Source organism: Panthera leo, chromosome B4, assembly GCF_018350215.1.
Source record: "Panthera leo isolate Ple1 chromosome B4, P.leo_Ple1_pat1.1, whole genome shotgun sequence".
NCBI classification, from domain to species: Eukaryota; Metazoa; Chordata; class Mammalia; order Carnivora; family Felidae; genus Panthera; species Panthera leo.
In genome coordinates this window covers 45596777-45615747 of record NC_056685.1, presented here as the reverse complement: position 1 = coordinate 45615747, position 18971 = coordinate 45596777, and the positions used below count along the sequence as shown (strand labels likewise).

Genomic DNA, 18971 nt, shown 5'->3' with positions numbered 1-18971 from the left:
TATACTGGCAACACAGAGCCTGCTTGGGATTCTCTCTCTCCCTCTCTCAGAGTCTTTTATGGTTGAGGTTGTAGTAAGAATAGTGATTTTATTTTATTGTTATTTTTTAGTTTACTTATTTTGAGAGAGAGATAGCGTGAGTGGGGGAGAGGCAGAGAACAATGGTGAGAGAGAGACTCCCGAGCAGACTCTGCACTGCCAGCGTAGAGCCCAATGCGGGGCTCGAACTCATGAAACCGTGAGATCATGACCTGAGCTAAAACCAATAGACGCTTAACTGACTGAGCCACCCAGGCACCATAAAAATGGCGATTTTAAAGCCAAGTAGAGATGGATTTGAATTCTGGCTCCACCTCTTACCAGCAAATTATTTATTGTCAGACTTTAGTTTCTTTATCTTTAAAATGAAGATAATGTTTAGCCTGGTGGTTGTGAGAAAATTAAATAACTTAATGTATATAAAATATATAGCTTGGTTCATAGTAGATACTGTTGATTAAGGAGTGTGGTAAATGATACTAAACGTGCTGTTGTAGAGATCTGTACGAGTGGTAGCACAACAGAGCGAGTGGTCAGATCTTCAGGAATAAAAACAGGGTTCATCAAGGAAGACATCTTAGAAAAATGGTGCTTAAAATTGGGTATTGATCAGTGAATAGAGTTAATTGTACAGATAAGTGGAGAGATTGCATTCCAAGCAGAGAGAATATGCTATTCAAAAGCAGAGTGAAACAGGCACCTCTGGGAAAGTACATGTAAATGGGATGCCAAAATGTAGGCTATGTCTTGAGGAGGGATATCAGCAAAAGAACATACAGTAAGGGTGAGATCATAGAAGACTCTGCTTTTCTTCTAAAAAGCCCAGAGAGCATCCAGAATAACAGCCATTGACAAACTTAAGTGAAGGACCAGCATGGCTATGTAATTGTGAAAGCTGTAAAAGCAGATGCATTGCCAATATAAGATTAGAGGCAGCTAAATGACACATTGGTTGCTTTCACACTTTTTGGATCACCTCAAGAGGAGTACAAAGATGGGGGTGTACATGTAAACGAGTCATGCGATAGTATATACCTATATTATGTAGAATGTATTCTGAAGTTTTCTGTTTTAAAATGCTTGTTGTAACCCACTAAATTTTTTTCACCATCTAATTACTTGGAGCCTATAATTTAAAAATTCTTAGGAGGCGATTGTAGTTTAGGCAGAAGATGATTATCTAAATCAAGAGGAGCAGTGGTGGTGGAAAGGAAGGGATAGAGTTCAGAGCTATCTCAGAAATAGAGTAAAAAGCGTTTTGTAACCACTTGGATGTAGTTGATAAGTTTAGGTTAACTCATGGGTATCTCACTGAGTGGCTGGAGTCATTAACTAGAGTATGTAGCAGGGACTGAAAACTGAAGGACCATTCCATATCTTGGCTCAGATGTAATGTTTGCCTGATACAGGTTTTTTTTATTAATTTTTAAAATTTAAGTTTAATTTAAATGCTTTTGATTTGCCACAGGTGCCATCATTTATTTATGATCTGCTTTACCCCTGGAATCTAGGAAACATGTCAGATATTGGTGAAGACGACTGCAGTGTAGACCGGTCTCTTCAAAGTTGCTGATGAGCTTATCCCACTGAAGCTATTCAGGAAGTTGTCAATTGTATGGGTCTGTAGCTCAGGAGAGAGATTTGGCCTCTACTGTTAAAGATAATTAAAGCTGAAGCAGTAGATGAAGTCTCTCAGGGAGAGTTACGTAGAAGAGGAAAATAGTAGAAGATAGAAGGAAGTCTGGCAAGCACCTGCACCTAAGAGGCAACAGAAGAGAAGGAAGCCAACAAAAGGAAACAGAAAAAAGAAGAATCAGAGACAGTAAAATTAAGAGAGTGGTATCTTGGAAGGATACTGTTTAGACATTTTTGAGAAGAAAACATAGAGCCAGCAGCATTGAATGTTTAGAGAGGTCAGTAAGATGAAGAGTTAGTGAAAATGGCAAATAGGAGAACTCTGACCTTTGCCAGACTAGTTTCACTGTGGCGATGAGGATAGGAGCCTGATTTCAGTGAGTTAGGATGTGACCCAGAGACTAAGCATTGGAGATAGTGAATATAAACTATTCTGTCTTGACGCTTGGCCTTAGAAAGCAATGCCAAGGCACTGGAAGGGAGTACGATAGATGGCTGCTCACAAGGACTGGGGAGGATCTGTACCCCAGAGTCCACAGACAAAATATGTAACTGACAGCCCCTGCATATTTTGTAATTTAATGATATCATTTTCTTTCATTTCTTTTATTTAATCTATTAGGGGCTGAATTTAACTCTGTGGGTGGGAGATTTAAGGTAAGATGAAGCAGAAGGAAGGTTTTTTAAAAGATCTGCAGTTGCGAGATACAGTCTGACTATTCGGAATGGAAGGAATTTCCTTCTAAATAGAAGAGTAATACTCTAAATCTGATGAGGCCTTTTGCTATTTCCCTCTACCTGTAATATTGATGCCACCTGCTTCTAAAGCCTTAGATAGCTCAGGGATCTGATGAAGGTGAATGCCACGGGCAGGGTCTTCCTCTGGTTCTCTCATGCTCTCACCTTTCTAAGTCCCGCACTCAGGTACCAGACACCTTATGTTTCTTGCCCTCACTAGACTTACCCTGAAGGTACCAGCATATTGGGCCTGAGAGCTAATGTTCATCTTTAGCTTCTCATCTCCCTTCACCAGGCCTATATGTCACTTTTCAAACCTAAAATCAGGCTCAGAGCTCGTGCCTTGCTGGTGCAGAGTTGGCGTCTTTGTTATTCCAGTTAAAACATTTGACGACTTTTCTAGGTACATCCCTTTTGGCCCTAAAATTTTCTCTGAAATTTCAAAATAACCCTGTTATTTTATGATATTCAAAATGAAGTAGGATGAGGCACCTGGCTGGCTCAGTTGGAGGAGCATGCAACTCTTGATCTCGGGGTCAGGAGTTCGAGCCCCATGTTGGGTGTAGAGATTACTTAAATAAATAAATAATTTTAAAAAATAAGGTAGGATGGGGCGCCTGGGTGGCTCAGTCAGTTGAGCGTCTGACTTCGGCTCAGGTCATGATCTCGTGGTCTGTGAGTTCGAGCCCCATGTCGGGCTCTGTGCTGTCAGCTCAGAACCTGGAGCCTGCTTCGGATTCCGTTGTCTCCCTCTCTCTCTGCCCCTCCCCCGCTCATGCTCTGTCTGTCTGTCTCTCTCTCTCTCTTTCTCTCTCTCTCTGTCAAAAATAAATAAACATTAAAAAAAATAATAAAGTAGGATAAATTTTAACTGTCTCTGTATTAAAGCTTAATGATTAACTATAACTCACTTACATCTTTGTTATCAGTTTGCAGATATACTTCTCAGTGTATTGTTTTATTTCTATCTTTGCTTAAGGATAGTTCATTTTGATTTCTAATGGTATTTATATACCCATAGGGCATGGTGTACATGTATTCATAATAACTATTTTGAGTCTGCAGTTGTTTCTCCATTATATAACTGTACTGCATTCTCATTTTAGATCCAACTGAGGAACCAGCTCCACAGGCCACCAATACAGTTGGTTCAGTTATTGGAGTAATTGTCACCATTTTTGTGTCTGGAACCATATACTTCATCTGCCAGAGAATGTTGTGTCCACGTATGAAGGGAGATGGGGAAACCATGACTAATGACTATGTAGTTCATGGACCAGCTTCTGTGCCCCTTGGTTATGTGCCACACCCAAGTTCTTTGTCAGGATCTCTTCCAGGTGAGCTAAGACTGATCCATTGGGAATCAAGTCTTGGGTCCTGGCAACATTGCCAAATTTCCTTTATAGAAACAAGATACTGCCTAGAGTCTGTTTCAAACTAGACTCCTTTGGGTTTAAAAAATTATAAGAATAAATATTTTACTTTTAGCACTCTTTATACAGAAGATCTTAGATCTTAGTAGAAATTGTCCAAAAAATATAAAGCAAATACATACACATTTATATACACTGATTGCATTTACTGCATGCACTACATATACTGTATTTCTGGATGTACTCTACTGAAAGTGAAAGCTAGACATTTGGTAAAGCGTCATAAACCACAAGTCCTTTAGGTGCACTATTAGGAGACCTCAGGACCACTGAGGACAGGAATTGAAGGTGCAAAAAAATAGATTAGGATTCCTTTTCAGCAAACAAAGATTTGGAAATAGCTGGGTTGATAGCAGGTTTGTTTTGGCATAGCCAAGTAGCCAGAAATTCTGTGTACTTGAGTAGACGATATTGCTCTAGCAAAGTACAGCTTTCTTGTAGTGCTTTCTGGTGCCCATAGTGAAAAGACCCCCCCCCCCCCCATTATTTTAATGAATGTGGAGAAGGAGTTACCGGGCAAAAGCTGTCAGAAAATAAGAACTTATTCTGGGTGTAACTCTAAGTAAACAGGATTTTGAAACTGTTAATGATAATGATTCCTTATTTTGCTATACCTATTTTCAGTTAGTGGAATATGGGAAGTAACTTGGGAAAAAATAGAATTCTGGCATTGGTGGTTGTGATTCCAACAACATTTGCATACATTAGATGAAAAAGATGAAAAATCTCCCATACTTTGTATTCATGCCCTTAAAAGTGGATTTAGTTTCCTTTTGAGCAAATCTCTTGTTTAATCTACCCTGCTTTACAGCCTCCACTCTCCATAGGCCTTTTCTTCTGCAAATCCTCTAAAGTTGAAAACTTCTTGTTTTGAAGAGTGCTGCTTCTATCCTTGGGGGGAAGGGATGGGAGCTATTCTTGGCCTTGTTCTAGGCCAGCTCTCAGTGGAAGTGTTCACTTCTAGAGAACATTTGTTTCCCTTCTGCATTAAGCATTTTCAATTATTGTTAGGAAACGAGAGCACAAATTGTTTTAAAATCAAACTATTTGGCTATTGGTATTTGTAATCCTAGTATTAAATAAAAATATTTTATACATAAAAATAATTTGTATAGATCTTAATCATCTTCAGTATTTATCCTCCTTCATTTTAGGAATGTCTCGAGGTAAATCAATGATCAGCTCCCTCAGTATCATGGGGGGAAGCAGTGGACCCCCTTATGACCGAGCTCATGTCACAGGAGCATCATCAAGTAGTTCTTCAAGCACCAAAGGCACTTACTTCCCTGCAGTAAGCAGTCTGTTTTCCTTTGTTTCACTTTGAATGCTAAGATAAATAGGATCCTAGACTTTTAACTTCTTTAAATGTGAGTGCTTAGTGATGGTAACTTAGAAAGTTTTTTAGTATACTATTTAGGCATATAAGGCTCCTAGGAAAGATTTGCCACCACCATGCAAGCACTTTTAAAGTCTTTAAGTTTACTGTGTATTAACCAGCATATTTGAAGGCACTAGACAGTAATTTCATATTTTGGGTAAAAGTAGAACTACTAAATAGTATCTCCTGAGAGACTTAGGATGACCTTCATTCTGTAACCTCCCAAAAAAGGAAGCATGCCTGTTATTTCTCCTAAGTCAGTGATTTTTCTCTAAACGTTTATAATTTTAAAAAATCAGAACCCTATTGTGCTGAACTTAAACCAGTGACTTACAGATTATAGATTTTCTGCTTATTACCTTGCACTGTTTAGCCATGATGAAATTGTATCTTAAGGAGTAGAGAGCCCCACTCCTGAAGCACTATTTGAGGTCAGTTCTTTGAAAGAAAGATTGTGCTAACTGTGTAAGGGAAAGGAATACAAACAGATGAAGGAAGAGAGTGTAAAGAAAGTCTAATGGTCTTTATCTGGCATTATTATTATTGTAATAATTATTGTAATAATTTAATTATTGTTCCATTTAGATTTTGAACCCTCCGCCATCCCCAGCCACAGAGCGATCACATTACACTATGGAATTTGGTTATTCTTCAAATAGTCCTTCCACTCATAGGTCCTACAGGTAAGATAAGTGGAAGTATTTATTAGAAGAAAGAAGTAGTGGGTTTGATGTAGCCCTACATAAATAGATGATGGGAGAGATTAGGCATCTTGTCTTGATAATGCTGATGTTGTCCCTACCGCACATCCTTTTCTTTTCAGGCATTACACATTTTTTTAGAGAGAGTCACAAGTGTTGACTTTATAATAATGAAGTAGAGTCAGCTCCCAACACTGCTTTGGCAGTATTGTAAGGAAAAGTTACCCACCAAAATAACTGATTACAAAATAGGCTACTGCTCAGGTTAGCTTTGTTTGGTGGCCTAGGAATGGAATATTGGCATAGGACTGGAGTTCAAAGAGTTGTGAGAGCTGTAAAATTGCAGGGGTGCAAAGAGCACAGAATTTGAGAGAAGTTGGGAGAAGCTTAAGTTCAGCCCTTGCTTCAGTATTACACCATCTGGAATGAAAAATTCTTCATAAAGTTGCCTGGAATAAATCACAACTCACTAAAATAAATGAAATCTATTTGTAAGACAAAATGGGGACATTTTCCCCTTGTGCTGATTTGTGTCTGTAGAGCATGTTAAGCAGGAGAAGGACTAGTGTTTACCTTACTCTTTCCATCTTGTTTCAAAGGCCAGCAGAAAGTCAGCGGCTTGATACTCTGTGTAAACCTAGTGCTGTGTTTATCAGTGTCCCTTAAGTGCCTATTATCTTCTAGATAAATGTTTCCTAGACTTCCAGTCAAATTGCCCTGATAAAACCGTACAGATAGGTAGAAATCAAGTGAAACTGTTGATAGTATCTTACTCAGAATTCCCATTTCAGTTTATATACATAAGATTAAGGCCTGATTCTGAGCTGATATTTTTGTGTTTTATTGTAAATTGCTTTCCTTGCCACTAGTTTGTTCTAAAAAGCCGAAAGAGAAAGCAGAAACCTCAAAACTGAAAAAAACAAAATGAAAGACCCCAAATTTTTATTTTTAAAAAGTTATTTCTTTAAATTGAATAAAACATTGTTTCATTAAAATGAACATAATTGCATCAAAAACATTTCTTACTTGACCATTTCCCACGTCTCAAATTAAGCCCAGTTTCTTTCTTCTGAGTCACTTTTCATCATTTGTTGAGATTCTTGTCTGAACTGGAATGTAAAAGAATTTTGTTGATTTTCTTTCCTTTTTTCCTAGCTTTTTTTTTTTTTTTTTTAACATGAAAATGGAAGTGTTTGGCCTTTTAGTTGAGCCTAGAATGTTCATCAAGGCTCAAACCTGATTGGACAGAAAGATAAAACCTAAAAAGTGCTATGACCTCATGTCAATATTGGTAGTAAAACCCCTTGAGAACCTGCTCAGCAGGTCGTGTAACCTTTAGCCATTTGTTTTGAGACCAACCCTGGGTGCTAGCAGATGGTTTCTGTGTTGGGATGGGGTCTTGTGGCACACTCTGTAGCACTGGGTGTTTAGTGGATTGTTACCTCAGCTTTGCACGTGCTCTTGCCCCTCTTTTGTCACTTTGGTGACGGAGTATATAAAGAAACCTTGATTGGGATAAATATGAAATAAGATCAGCTTTACTATATTTCAAATGTAAATGCTACATGAAGTTACAGATAGAAGTAGAAGTGAGAGCTAGCACTTTGAAATGAGCGCTTCCTTTCACTAGTGTGTTCCTCTCTTTTCAATGCCTTTTTTATTAGTTAGCCATGCTGCAAACTTGCTGAACTTGAAAAGGCAGAACAACAAGAAATAAATTAGGTCTCAGTTGGTTAAACGTCCGACTTCGGTTTGGGTCATGATCTCAGTTCTTGGGTTTGAGCCCTGCGTCGGGTTGTGCTTGACAGCGCAGAGCCTGGAGCCTGCTGTGAGTTCTGTGTCTCCCTCTCTCTCTCCCCCTCTGTTGCTCATGCTCTGTCTCTCAAAAATAAAGAAACATCAAGAAAATTTTTTTTAATTGTAGTAGTGTATGATCTTCAACCTGAAGTTTACATCTAATACTTCTGTATTCTGATAGAGAAGAAACTGCTTTTCTATAAAACTAAGTGTCTGCTTCTTGATCTTCTCCCCCTACCAGCTACAGGCCATATAGCTACCGGCACTTTGCACCCCCTACCACACCCTGCAGCACAGATGTCTGTGACAGTGACTATGCTCCCAGCCGGAGGATGACCTCAGTGGCAACGGCCAAGGGCTACACTAGTGACTTGAACTATGACTCAGAGCCTGTGCCCCCGCCTCCCACGCCCCGAAGCCAATACTTGTCAGCAGAAGAGAACTATGAAAGCTGCCCACCCTCTCCATACACAGAGAGGAGCTACTCTCATCACCTCTACCCACCGCCACCCTCCCCCTGTACAGACTCCTCCTGAGGAGGGGCCCTCCTCCTCTGACTGCCTCCAACGCAAAAATGTAAATACAAATTTGGTTGAGATCTGGAGGGGGGGAGGGAGCTATTGGAGAAAGATGAGGCAGACCATGTACAGTTAAAAATTATAAATGGGGTAGGGAATACTGGAGATATTTGTACAGAAGAAAAGGATATTTATATATTTTCTTAAAACAGCAGATTTGCTGCTTGTGCCATAAAAATTTGTATAAAAAATAAATTTGTACTAAAAGTTTTATTTTTGCAAACTAAATACACAAAGCATGCCTTAAACCCAGTGAAGTGACTGAGTACAAAGGAAACAGGAATAATAAAGGCATCACTGACCAGGAATGTCTGGGCTTTATTAATACCAAAAAAAAGAGAGAGAGAAAGAGAAGAAGAAGAAGAAGAAAAAGAAGAAGAAGAAGAAGAAGAAGAAAAATTCAAGTCCATCTCAGAGCAGCAAACCATAGATACTTGGAAGTAGCCAAATAGCCTTCATGTTAGCTAACATTTGAGGGCCAATAAGTTTAAGAAATCACAAAAGGAAAAAGAAAAAAAGGTATTAAAACTAACTTTGGACAAAGGGCTTTATTTTCTCTAGGAATCCCATTATTTTAGTGAGGAAAATAGGTCTTTATAAAAATCCCTTCTGGGTGTTGCCATTGGAGGAGATGAGCTGTCCAGTCAGATGGTGTGGGGCTCTTTGTGTGTGCAAGTCTTCTGTCCCTACCTTAGAACCCACAGCCTCTGTCAGAAGAATTCGTTTTTTCTCTAGGTGTTTTTACCTTGCTTCCTCCCCCAGCAGCTTTGTAGGCCATTTTGCCAAGATATCACGATTTATTCAAAGCTTTTTTATCTGAGGATTGATAAAATGGAATTTTCTAAATTAAGGTTTCATTTTAATATTTCTACTAGCTCTGTTCCTCTGTAGGCTTAGCTCTTCAGTTTGACTGATGTTTTTGCTTAATGATCAAAGGTTAGACATATTAGTGCTCCTCTTCCAAGATTGTTTTAATGCTCATTAAAATATCTTTTCACAACACATATAGGCAATGTTTAAGAATTACAAATTTAACCATTATGTTTTGTTGTAAATTAATCATATATCCTTGCAGTACTTTCAGCATATAATACCACAATATGAAATCATTTATATATATTTTTTTTTCTAGTAAAACATTTAAATATGTTCCAGTTAGAGACAATCTATTTAAAAAGAGAATTTTTTTGTTATCATTAGGTTTTCCCTTTATTAACTGTTGTGACATTTTCATGTTCTTTAGGCCAATTTTTCTGAGTGATGTCTACATACATACCTCTTCTAATGTGTGACGTGACTTTAATATCTTCCTGTTACCCAATGTGAATGTTAGATTGTTTTCAAATTATCCACAAATTATTCTTATAATCACCTCTTATATATTTTTGTGTGTTCTCTCTTATCCTGTTATGGATTAAGATGATTTAACAAATTTAACAATGTGGATTAAATGAGAAGGCCAACCGTTGACTTCTCAGCTGTCAGAACTTGGGTGGAGGGGAGTAACGGAAGGCTCTTCTGCCACCTGCCTGACCTGCGTGGTCCTGGGGCTGCTGCCTCTTCAGCTCTTAGGGCTGACGTGTGGAATGATTCTAGCACTGCTCTGCCACCTTGCCAGAAGTTAGTTTCCTGCTTTTTACATTTTTCCAGCACTTCTCTGCTAAAACTGAATGTGTTTTTAAACTAATGTATTTTTACCTTAACAGATGTTGGTCAGTCAGTTATTTGAATGATTTCTTTCTTTTTTTTTTTTTTTTTTAATTCTGTCTTGCTGAGGCCTCTGGATTTCAGGGCCCAAGAGAAAACCATGGAAGAAAAGATTCAGACTTTTGGCAGGGGTGAAGTAACTTTATAAGCAATTAAAAATACCTGAGGAAACTTTTTAATGAGAAAAAATGTGGTTTCAGAATAATGCTTAGATTGTCAGGGGCACCTTCTATGAATCAGGTGCCCTTGAGTTTGCATATAAATAAATGGTGATCCATCAGTGTCTTGCATTAACTCTTCCTGTCGGTGGAACAAAGTGCTCACAGTCTAACAGAATGGACACTGGAGTTGCATTCTGTGACACGGGGGCCTCTGACACTTAAATGAAGATGGAAAGGTTAGCAATAACTGGGTATCAATTAGAATTTAAGAATTCTATATGTTTACATTTTTTAATGTGCATCTTTATCTGGTGGGCTTCCCATGTGGAAACTTGCACTATAACGAATTAAGAAGAATATTGCCTTGTTGTATCTCAGTTCAAGTGCTTGTACTGCGATGGCAATGGCCTCTTCTTGCAAAATACTGATTTGTGTGCCAATTTGTTTGAAATTATTTGAAGGCAGTTCCGCTTAATCTCAGGGTCCTCTTTCTTGGGTAGTTGAGATGGATTCTTAATATTGGGGTGGGGGGGTGTACCTTTAAATGAGAGAATTGTCAAAAATCGGGAAAGATTGGCCCTCGGGCTACATGGACAGTTAAGCTTAAGTAACAAACTATCTTGATTAGTATTAAACACAAGAGGTTTAATTGGAAAAACTGAAGATAAAAAATAAACATGAGCACAAATCAGGGGGAAAGTGGATAAAGGTTTTGAATTTGATGTATTGCTATATTCACTATCCATGAGGGTAAAATGAATAAAATGTCATTATTTTCCTTAAATACTTAAGTATTTAATTTTGAACACCGGTCTTAAAGCATGTCTAGTTAGTGATGTGATTAAAATTATCTGAGAAATGAACTCTGGCATCGTATACTTTGTGCTTATGTGCTATAGTAGGCTCACCTTCATTGAAGTGGTCTTTTATAACTGTGCTTTTATAACTTTGAACTTGGCTCCTGCAGAACCCTTGTCTTCTGAACAGTGACCCAAGGGGTTTTGCTGCTTAAATCAGATAATGGCATATTCACAAGAAAAAAAAAAAAGCTAAGGGATAGAATTTCTCAGTATTAATTTTTCTTTTGTGAAATATTATTACGCCTTTGACCTTTGCTGCCCCTCTTCTATAGCAGCATACATGAGATGTCTGTCCAGCAGAACATTAGTTATTTTAACTATCTTAATTTTAATATAACAGTACTTTGAGATATATCAAGAAGTATCTGACACTTGAGAATATCTGTTCTAAAGGGATGATATATATTTAGAAATGAAGACTTTACAGTACGTTTTCATCTAATAGGCCAATAATTTGGGGGCAGAGCTTTTGAGCAGTAAAATTTTAGCTTGACTGAGGATTATATATTTGTTCATCATTTTAAAACACTCTAAAGTCAATAATTTGTAGAAGGCCAACTCCAACTTTGATAATACACAAAAATCTCTACCATCTGTGTTAGGTAGCAATTAATTTGGGGGAGAATCTTTTTGTTTTGCCATAAAGGCCTATTAATGAAGACTACTCCAAGTACAGTTAGTAGGTATGGCTTACCTACCTAGCCTGTTAAATGCGTCTGTGTGTGTTTATGTAACCTTATACCAGTAATCCTAGTAGAGACTACTTCTGGTACCAGAGAGGCTTACTGTAGGCAGGTTGGCTCCTCTGTGATAGTTGTGCTAGTCTAGTCAGTCATGTGCCTAGATTTGATTCCTAGAAATGTAGTTTTTAAAATTGCTTTTTCTCTTGCTGAGGGAAAAGTTGCCACTTCATTGATTTGCACGCTGTAAGAGCTTCATATTGGTTACCATTACACATCTAACAAAATTCAGAAGCAAAAATCTTGGGCTTTTCATACCCCAGATATGCCATGCTTTTAATAAGCTTTAAGTCTGTATAATGACATACATCGTATATTTGAGGTGTGGATTTGAGTATGTGAATATCATCAGTTGGCCAACAAATGTTAGGGCATCCACAAATGAGACTATACACTAAGTGTAGACAGGGACTGAGTCATAAGTTTATAATCAAGTGTTGTTTAAAACATGTTCTCAGAATTCTTAAACTCAGACTTAATTTTATTTGGTATTCCTTTCTTTATCCCGAGCCTGAAATGAGCCAAGAGAAACAACAGATGATTTTAGAAAGTACTGGTAGCATATGTGTGGTTTCTGACTTCTGGGATGGCATCATTTTATACTAGTCTCAAAATTTGCCTTTTGAAATTTTCAGTTTCAGGAGATAACATTTTACATTTATAGTTTTTAAATTATGAGCATTGTGAATCCATATACTCAGGATATTTCTGTTGGACTTGATTCTGCATCTCATGAAACTAATAAGCCTGCACCTGAGTAGAAGGGGAGGTAGATTCTTCGGTCTTACTGACGATCCTCACCCTCCTTCAGTCCAGGTAATTTTACTTGGTTTTTCTTTTTCATAAAGCATCCTTAAGCTATTGCTAAGTTTATTGCTGTAAACAATCCTCGTGACTTTACAGATAGAACTATAAACAATGATTTCCTGTACTCAGTATAGATCTAATGAAAACTTTTACATTTCCACCATTATCTAGGGTTTACCCAAAAGTCTACACCAAAGATGTAGAGACAATGTGCTTTTTGCTTATGCTTAACTGTCCATTTTTTTTAAACAAATGTAAGAAGGCCAGGGATATATATATCATATATGTATGATTATCAATGCATAAATATAAATATTAAAAGGAAAAGAAAGTGAATAAATCTAATTTTACATGAAATTAAGTATCTGGGGTTAGTAGGAAAATGTAAAAAGAAGAGGATACCAAGAGCTTAAGCTGGACTAGCCTTATTTGCAAGTGAAGGATCTGGTGCTGCTTTCAGATGTTTATCCTTTGTGTTTTTAAATTTTTTCTTAAGCTTTAATCTTTGTTATTGTCTTAAAGTCAGCTGGTGTTTCTTGTTCATGGACTTTGGTACGATGGTGCTTTGCAAGGATGTATTTATATTTAAATGGCCAACATTTGGTCAGCCCTTGTCCACTATTCACTTCCCCCTTTTTGTAAAATAAGTGCTTTAATTGTAAACTGTATAAAAATACCTTGTATAAATCCCCTTTTGATTATTACAATAAGCTGAGTTGTAACAAATGAAATGTTGATTTTTATAATAAAACAGTGGAAAATAAAAGTGTCAATTCTTTTCAGCAAGAAATTAAAATAGCCGATTGTTCATTGCTGTGACTTGCATTTCAGAGGCAACAAAACCCACTTTTCTTGTTTGTATTTCAAATAAAATACAACTTTGGAAGAGAGGTTTGAGCATAGTTCAGTGCTGCCCATACCTGTGATTGGAAACAGATAATAAGGGAAATATTTTGTGTTTCCTGCTCTTGTTTTCAGTAAACTCCTGGAAGGAGCCCGCTGTAGACTCTGAACCTCCCCCCTCTCGAAATTAGCTTTAAAAATGAACATGGCTCTTCCTGATACAAAGCCCAATATGATACGACGATACCGAAGGAGCCGCAGAATATACCCCTTCAAAATACGCCACTGTGATTCAGGTGGGCACTTTAAAACAGCAAATACAGATAGAGGCTTTCTCTGAGCTCCCCTTGTCTGTCTAAAGACTGATCCTCCAAAAGGAACACAGTTGTCATAAACCATAAATCCCCTCCCTGGGAGCTTGATCAACCAGGGAAAAATGATTTTTATCCCTGGAGAGAAGACTAGGAAAAATAGCCAAACTTCGTCCCGACTGTCACACCTCCCACCTATTCTTCTAAGGACCCATTCATCTTTCCTAAAATCACTTCCTACTTACTCTTCCCTAAGAGGCCTACATCTTCCCTCCCCTTTTCCTATTCATACGGTAGTTAAGCCTGAATTGTAAGCCATCTAGGGGAGTTTCTCACTTTTCCCTGGGTATCTCCCATGTATATGTAAGTTAATACATGTTATTTTCTGTCTGTTTTGTTCATCTGTTTCTTATTACGAGGGTCTCGGCTAAGAGCAGAAGGGTAGACAAAGTTATTATTCTCCCCTACAACATTTAACATGAGAGTGAATGGAAAAACCAGTGAGAACTCACAGCTACTAGATCCCTGCTTGGGTCTAAGTTTGCTGGTTTGATAGGAAGAGAGGAAAGCTTTATTATTTGGCATTAGTTAAGCTCAAACATCAGGGGGTTAAGTGGAACAAATGTTAGTGTAAAGTCTTCTCTCTGAGACTCTTTCTCTTAAGTGAGCTTACCTTGACTTCTTTGCTGACCCCTCCCATTCTTTTCTTTGGAAAACAAAGTTGTGCTGTTCCCAGTGGAGTCCAAGAAAGGAAAGACAGAACCGAGGTTGCTTTGCCTGATTTAAAGGCAGGCTCAAGAGTGGGAAGGACAGTGCAAGTTGTTTTGGACTTTTCTCTACCCAGGTAAGTTTTCTGCTAAGTTAACACGTACAGTCTTTCTTACTTTTAATTCTTTGCGTACAGTTGCAGTATTTCTGCAAATGTCGATTAAAGGATGAATTACTGTTGACAGGGTCCGGGACATGATAGCCCAAAATGCGACACATTAGCATAGTGAGTATTTCAAGGAATTCGAGAAATGGCATGTGCAGGAAGAACCCTCTGACCTTTCCCTGAAGCCGGTTGTTAACCCTAATGTGAGAAGTGCCCTCCCTGTACACATAGGTAAGGGGGCATCCTTATCTCAGAAGAGAAAGGGACAAACAGGCCTTGCTAAGTTTGCCCCCATTTATTACACATAGCTCATACTCTTTGTTCTACCATGACTTTGCGGTTCTCATCAAACCTAGCATAAAACACAGGTTTAACCATTTCTTTGGGTTTTCATTTCTTTATGAGGGCTCCTGTGTCACTTAAAACTTAAAAGACATTTGTATGCTTTTCTCTTGTTAATCTCTTATGTTACAGGGATCCAACTCAAGAACTTAGAACATACTTTTCCTTTCTTACAATGTGCTCTGATTTCTGGTTCCATTTATTTGTACTACCGTGCTGTCTTCATAACACCACCGACCCCACCACCACCTGTCCCCCCCACCCCGAAAATTCTCCACCCAAGATTTGCATTTGTAACTTCAGCTTTCATCACCATATAAAGCCAATCTTTCCCAATTAAGAGACTAAAAATAAAAGATGATTTTGCTAAGATTTGTCCAGCATTTACTGTTGCACCAAGTACTAAATATCCCCTCTGTCTCCCCCTTAATGTAATCAACCAACCGATTAACACCTAAGCTAGACAGGAAACATCCAGTTTGAGTATGAAAAACTCCAGTGCAAAATTTTGATCAGAGGCAGTTGGCAGTGGGTGGAGGGAAAAGGACATTAAGATTGAGATTCTAATCTTTGTTCCATTTTAATTAACTGCCAAGGCATGCCTGAACTCATTTAATCTCTCAGTATTTGTTGGCATAAGGCTCTGATAGAGTTTTCCCAAGTTCTTGGGAAGGACTTGGGAAGGGTTAAGGGAATCAAGTTTTATACAGTGCTGTGATTCTCATGACAGGGCTTTTAAGAACTCAATGTAGATCTGGAGCTATTTATATTTTCTATTATGTCAATTTTTGTCATTTATGTCTTTCAAGGAATTTGTCCATTTCCTCTTAAGTAGTCAGCTTATTGGCATAAAAGCGTCTCTTATCCTTTCAATGCCTGTTTCCATTTCTGATATTGGTAATTTGTGTCTTGGTCAGTCAAACTGAAGGTGTATTGATATTCTTGATCTTTAAAAAAAAAAAAAATCAGCTCTGGAGTGCCTGGGTGGCTCAGTCGGTAAAACGTCCCACTCTTTATTTTGGCTCAGGTCATGAACTCAAGGTTTGTGAGACCAAGCCCTGCATCACTGGACTGTGCTGGGCATGGAGCCTGCTTAAGATTCCCTCCCTCCCTTTCCCTCTGCCCCTCTGCTGCTTGTACTCTCTCTCTAAAAAATAATAACATTTTTTTAAAAATCAGCTCTTGTTCTAATTCCTCTCTGTTGTATGTTCATTTTCTGTTTCATTGTTGTCTGCTCATTATTTCCTTCCTTTAACTTATTTGGATTAAATATGCTAGTTGCTTAAGATAAAAGCTTAAGTCACTGATTTTAGACATTTTTTTTTCTGATAAAAATATTTAAAGCTGTATGTTTCTCTCTATGTATGCTTTAGCTGCATCCCACAAATCTTGGTGTTTTCATTATCATTCAGTTCAAAACACTTTCTAATTTCACTTGTAATTTCTTTGAACCCTAGATTACATAAAAGTATGTTTAATTTCTGAATATTTGGGGATTTTCCAGATACCATTTTGTTATTTTTAGATTTAATTCCATAATGATCATAGGTCCTCTGTATGAGTTTAACTCTTTAAAATTTATTGAGACTTGTTTTACCAGCCAGATTACGGTCTATCACAGTGCATGTTTTATGGGCACTTGAGTACTATTAAAAAGGAAAATCACAGGTCCAAAATGGAGTCGCTTATGCTAGGCCACATCAACAAACCAGGGTGTAATGCTTAACCTAATTGCAGTTTCAACCTCCCCCAGAAATGTAGTCTTAACCTGTCAGGAATTTTCTAGTCAGCACCAGTAAGGTAATATGTCACATGGGCCCTCTGCATTCCCCAAAGGAAGGACTTCACCCGAAAGAATCCTTTTTTCTGTTTATGACTTCCTTGTCCTGCCTTTAAGAACCTTTCCTTTTCTGTAGCCCTTTGGAGCTCCCCTCTACTCGGTACAGAGGATGCTGCCAATTCATGAATTGTTCAGTAAAGCCAATTAGATCTTTAAAATGTACTTGGGGGGCGCCTGGGTGGCTCAGTTGGTTGAGCGGCCGACTTCAGCTCGGGTCATGATCTCGCGGTCCGTGAGTTTGAGCCCCGCGTTGGGCTCTGTGCTGACGGCTCGGAGCCTGGAGCCTGTTTCGGATTCTGTGTCTCCCTCTCTCTCTCTGACCCTCCCCCGTTCATACTCTGTCTCTCTCTGTCTCAAAAATAAATAAAAGTTAAAAAAAAAAATTTTTTTTTTAAATGTACTTGGTTGAAAAAAAAAAGATAAAACTTACTTGGTTGAATTTTTTCTTATTTAACTATAGTATGCTGTAGTTGCATACAGTGTTCAGTAAAGGTCAATTAGGTCAGTTTGGTTTATACTGTCGTTCAAGTCTTCTATATCTTTGCTGATTTTCTATTCAGTTCTCCTGGGAGAACAGTGTGAAAATCAACTTTAATTGTGGATTTGTCTATTTCCCCTTTTAGTTTTGTCAATTTTTGCTTTGAGCTCTGCATAATTTAGGATTATTGTCGTAATAATTCACCTTTTTATTGTTATGTAATGTCCCTCTTTGCCTCCATATTCCTTGACTTGAAGTCCACTTTGATATTAATATACCCATTCCAGCTTTCTGACTAGTTTTGCATTCATTTTTCTATTCTTTTACTTTTAACCTCTCTTTCTTTCATGTTTAGACATAAAATATGTAGTTTGGTCTTCATTTTTATCAATACTATTTCTGCATTTTAATGGCAGTATTTAGCCATTTCCATTTAATGCAATTATTGCTGATTTGATTTGTCTACCATTTTGATATTTTCTCTTTGTCCCAACTATTCCTTCTTTTTACTCTTTTTTACTTCATTTTTCATATAAAATGAAACAGTCTCTTTCATTTTTCCCTTCTAGTCTTTTATGTTTTGTTGTCATACATGTTCTGCATGTTATGTCATGAGACATTGTTTTTGCTTTAATCAATTTTCTTTTTTAAAATTTAAAGATGAGAAAAACATTTTTATTTACCTTCATATTATTCTTTGGTGTTCTTCATTCCTTTTTATAGATCTGGGTTTCTAATACAGTTTTCCTTCTGGCTGAAGAAATTTCCTTCAGCATATCTTACAGTGTTGATCTAATCATGATAAATTGTGCCTTTGATTGTCTGAAATGTTGCCATGTTGTCTTAAGAAAATTTATGACAGCTTTATTGAGGTATAATTGACATACAATAAACTGCAGCATGTATTTGAAGTATGCAGTAATTAATTTTGTGTTTTTATATACACACAAAATAGTAAGACAAGGTAACAACAGTTCTATCACCCCAAAATGCTCATGCCCCTCTATAATTCCTTCTTTCCATACCTCCGTTCTAGGCAACCAATGACCTGTTTTCTGTCACAATAAATTAATTGCATTTTCTATAATTTTATATAAGTATATATGTAGTGTATGACTTTTTTTTGGTTTTGGTTGAGCTTCTTAGAGATTCATTCATATGCATGTTACAGCATATACTGATAGTTTATTCTTTATATATATATAATATACATATTATATATATATATTCATATATATATGAATAGTATCTCATTGTATGGATATACCACAATTTGTTTATCCATTCATCTGTTGATGAACATTTGGGTTGTTTTCCATTTAGGGCTTTCACAAATATAGTTACTATATTTGTACTTTATTTATTTAAATGTTTTTATTTATTTTTGAAAGAGAGACAGAGACAGAGCATGAGCCGGGAAGGAGCAGAGAGAGAGGGAGACACAGAATCCAAAGCAGGCTCCAGGCTCTAAGCTGTCAGCACAGAGCCGATGTGGGGCTCGAACTCACGAACTGTGAGATCATGACCTGAGCTGAAGTCAGAGGCTTAACTGACTGAGCCACCCAGGCACCCCTATAGTTACTATATTTGGTACAAGTTTTAAACCAATTCATTTCTTTTGAATAAATTCCTTTTTTTTTTTTTTTAGTTTTTTTTTTTAACGTTTATTTCTTTTTGAGAGACAGAGAGAGTGCGAGCAGGGAAGGGGC

General features: G+C 37.5%; 2 protein-coding genes across 4 annotated transcripts in view; one reads left to right on the top strand and one right to left on the bottom strand.

Moving 5' to 3' along the window:
• LRP6 (LDL receptor related protein 6) overlaps nt 1-10832 on the top strand; it is a 174443-nt gene extending 163611 nt beyond the window's left edge. Inside the window, exons 20-23 of the mRNA XM_042945817.1 lie at nt 3519-3749; nt 5000-5136; nt 5809-5906; nt 7963-10832. Coding sequence (XP_042801751.1) covers nt 3519-3749; nt 5000-5136; nt 5809-5906; nt 7963-8257 — 761 coding nt within the window. The 3' untranslated portion in view covers nt 8258-10832. The remainder of the gene's footprint in view (nt 1-3518; nt 3750-4999; nt 5137-5808; nt 5907-7962) is intronic.
• The window catches only part of BCL2L14 (BCL2 like 14), a 53509-nt gene continuing 41467 nt past the window's right edge, over nt 6930-18971 (bottom strand). The window contains exon 6 of one of the 3 annotated variants that reach the window (XM_042945820.1): nt 6930-7033. In XM_042945820.1, the coding sequence (XP_042801754.1) occupies nt 6974-7033 (60 nt within the window). In that variant the 3' untranslated portion in view covers nt 6930-6973. The remainder of the gene's footprint in view (nt 7034-18971) is intronic. The other 2 variants (XM_042945819.1, XM_042945821.1) reach the window with 2 other exon arrangements.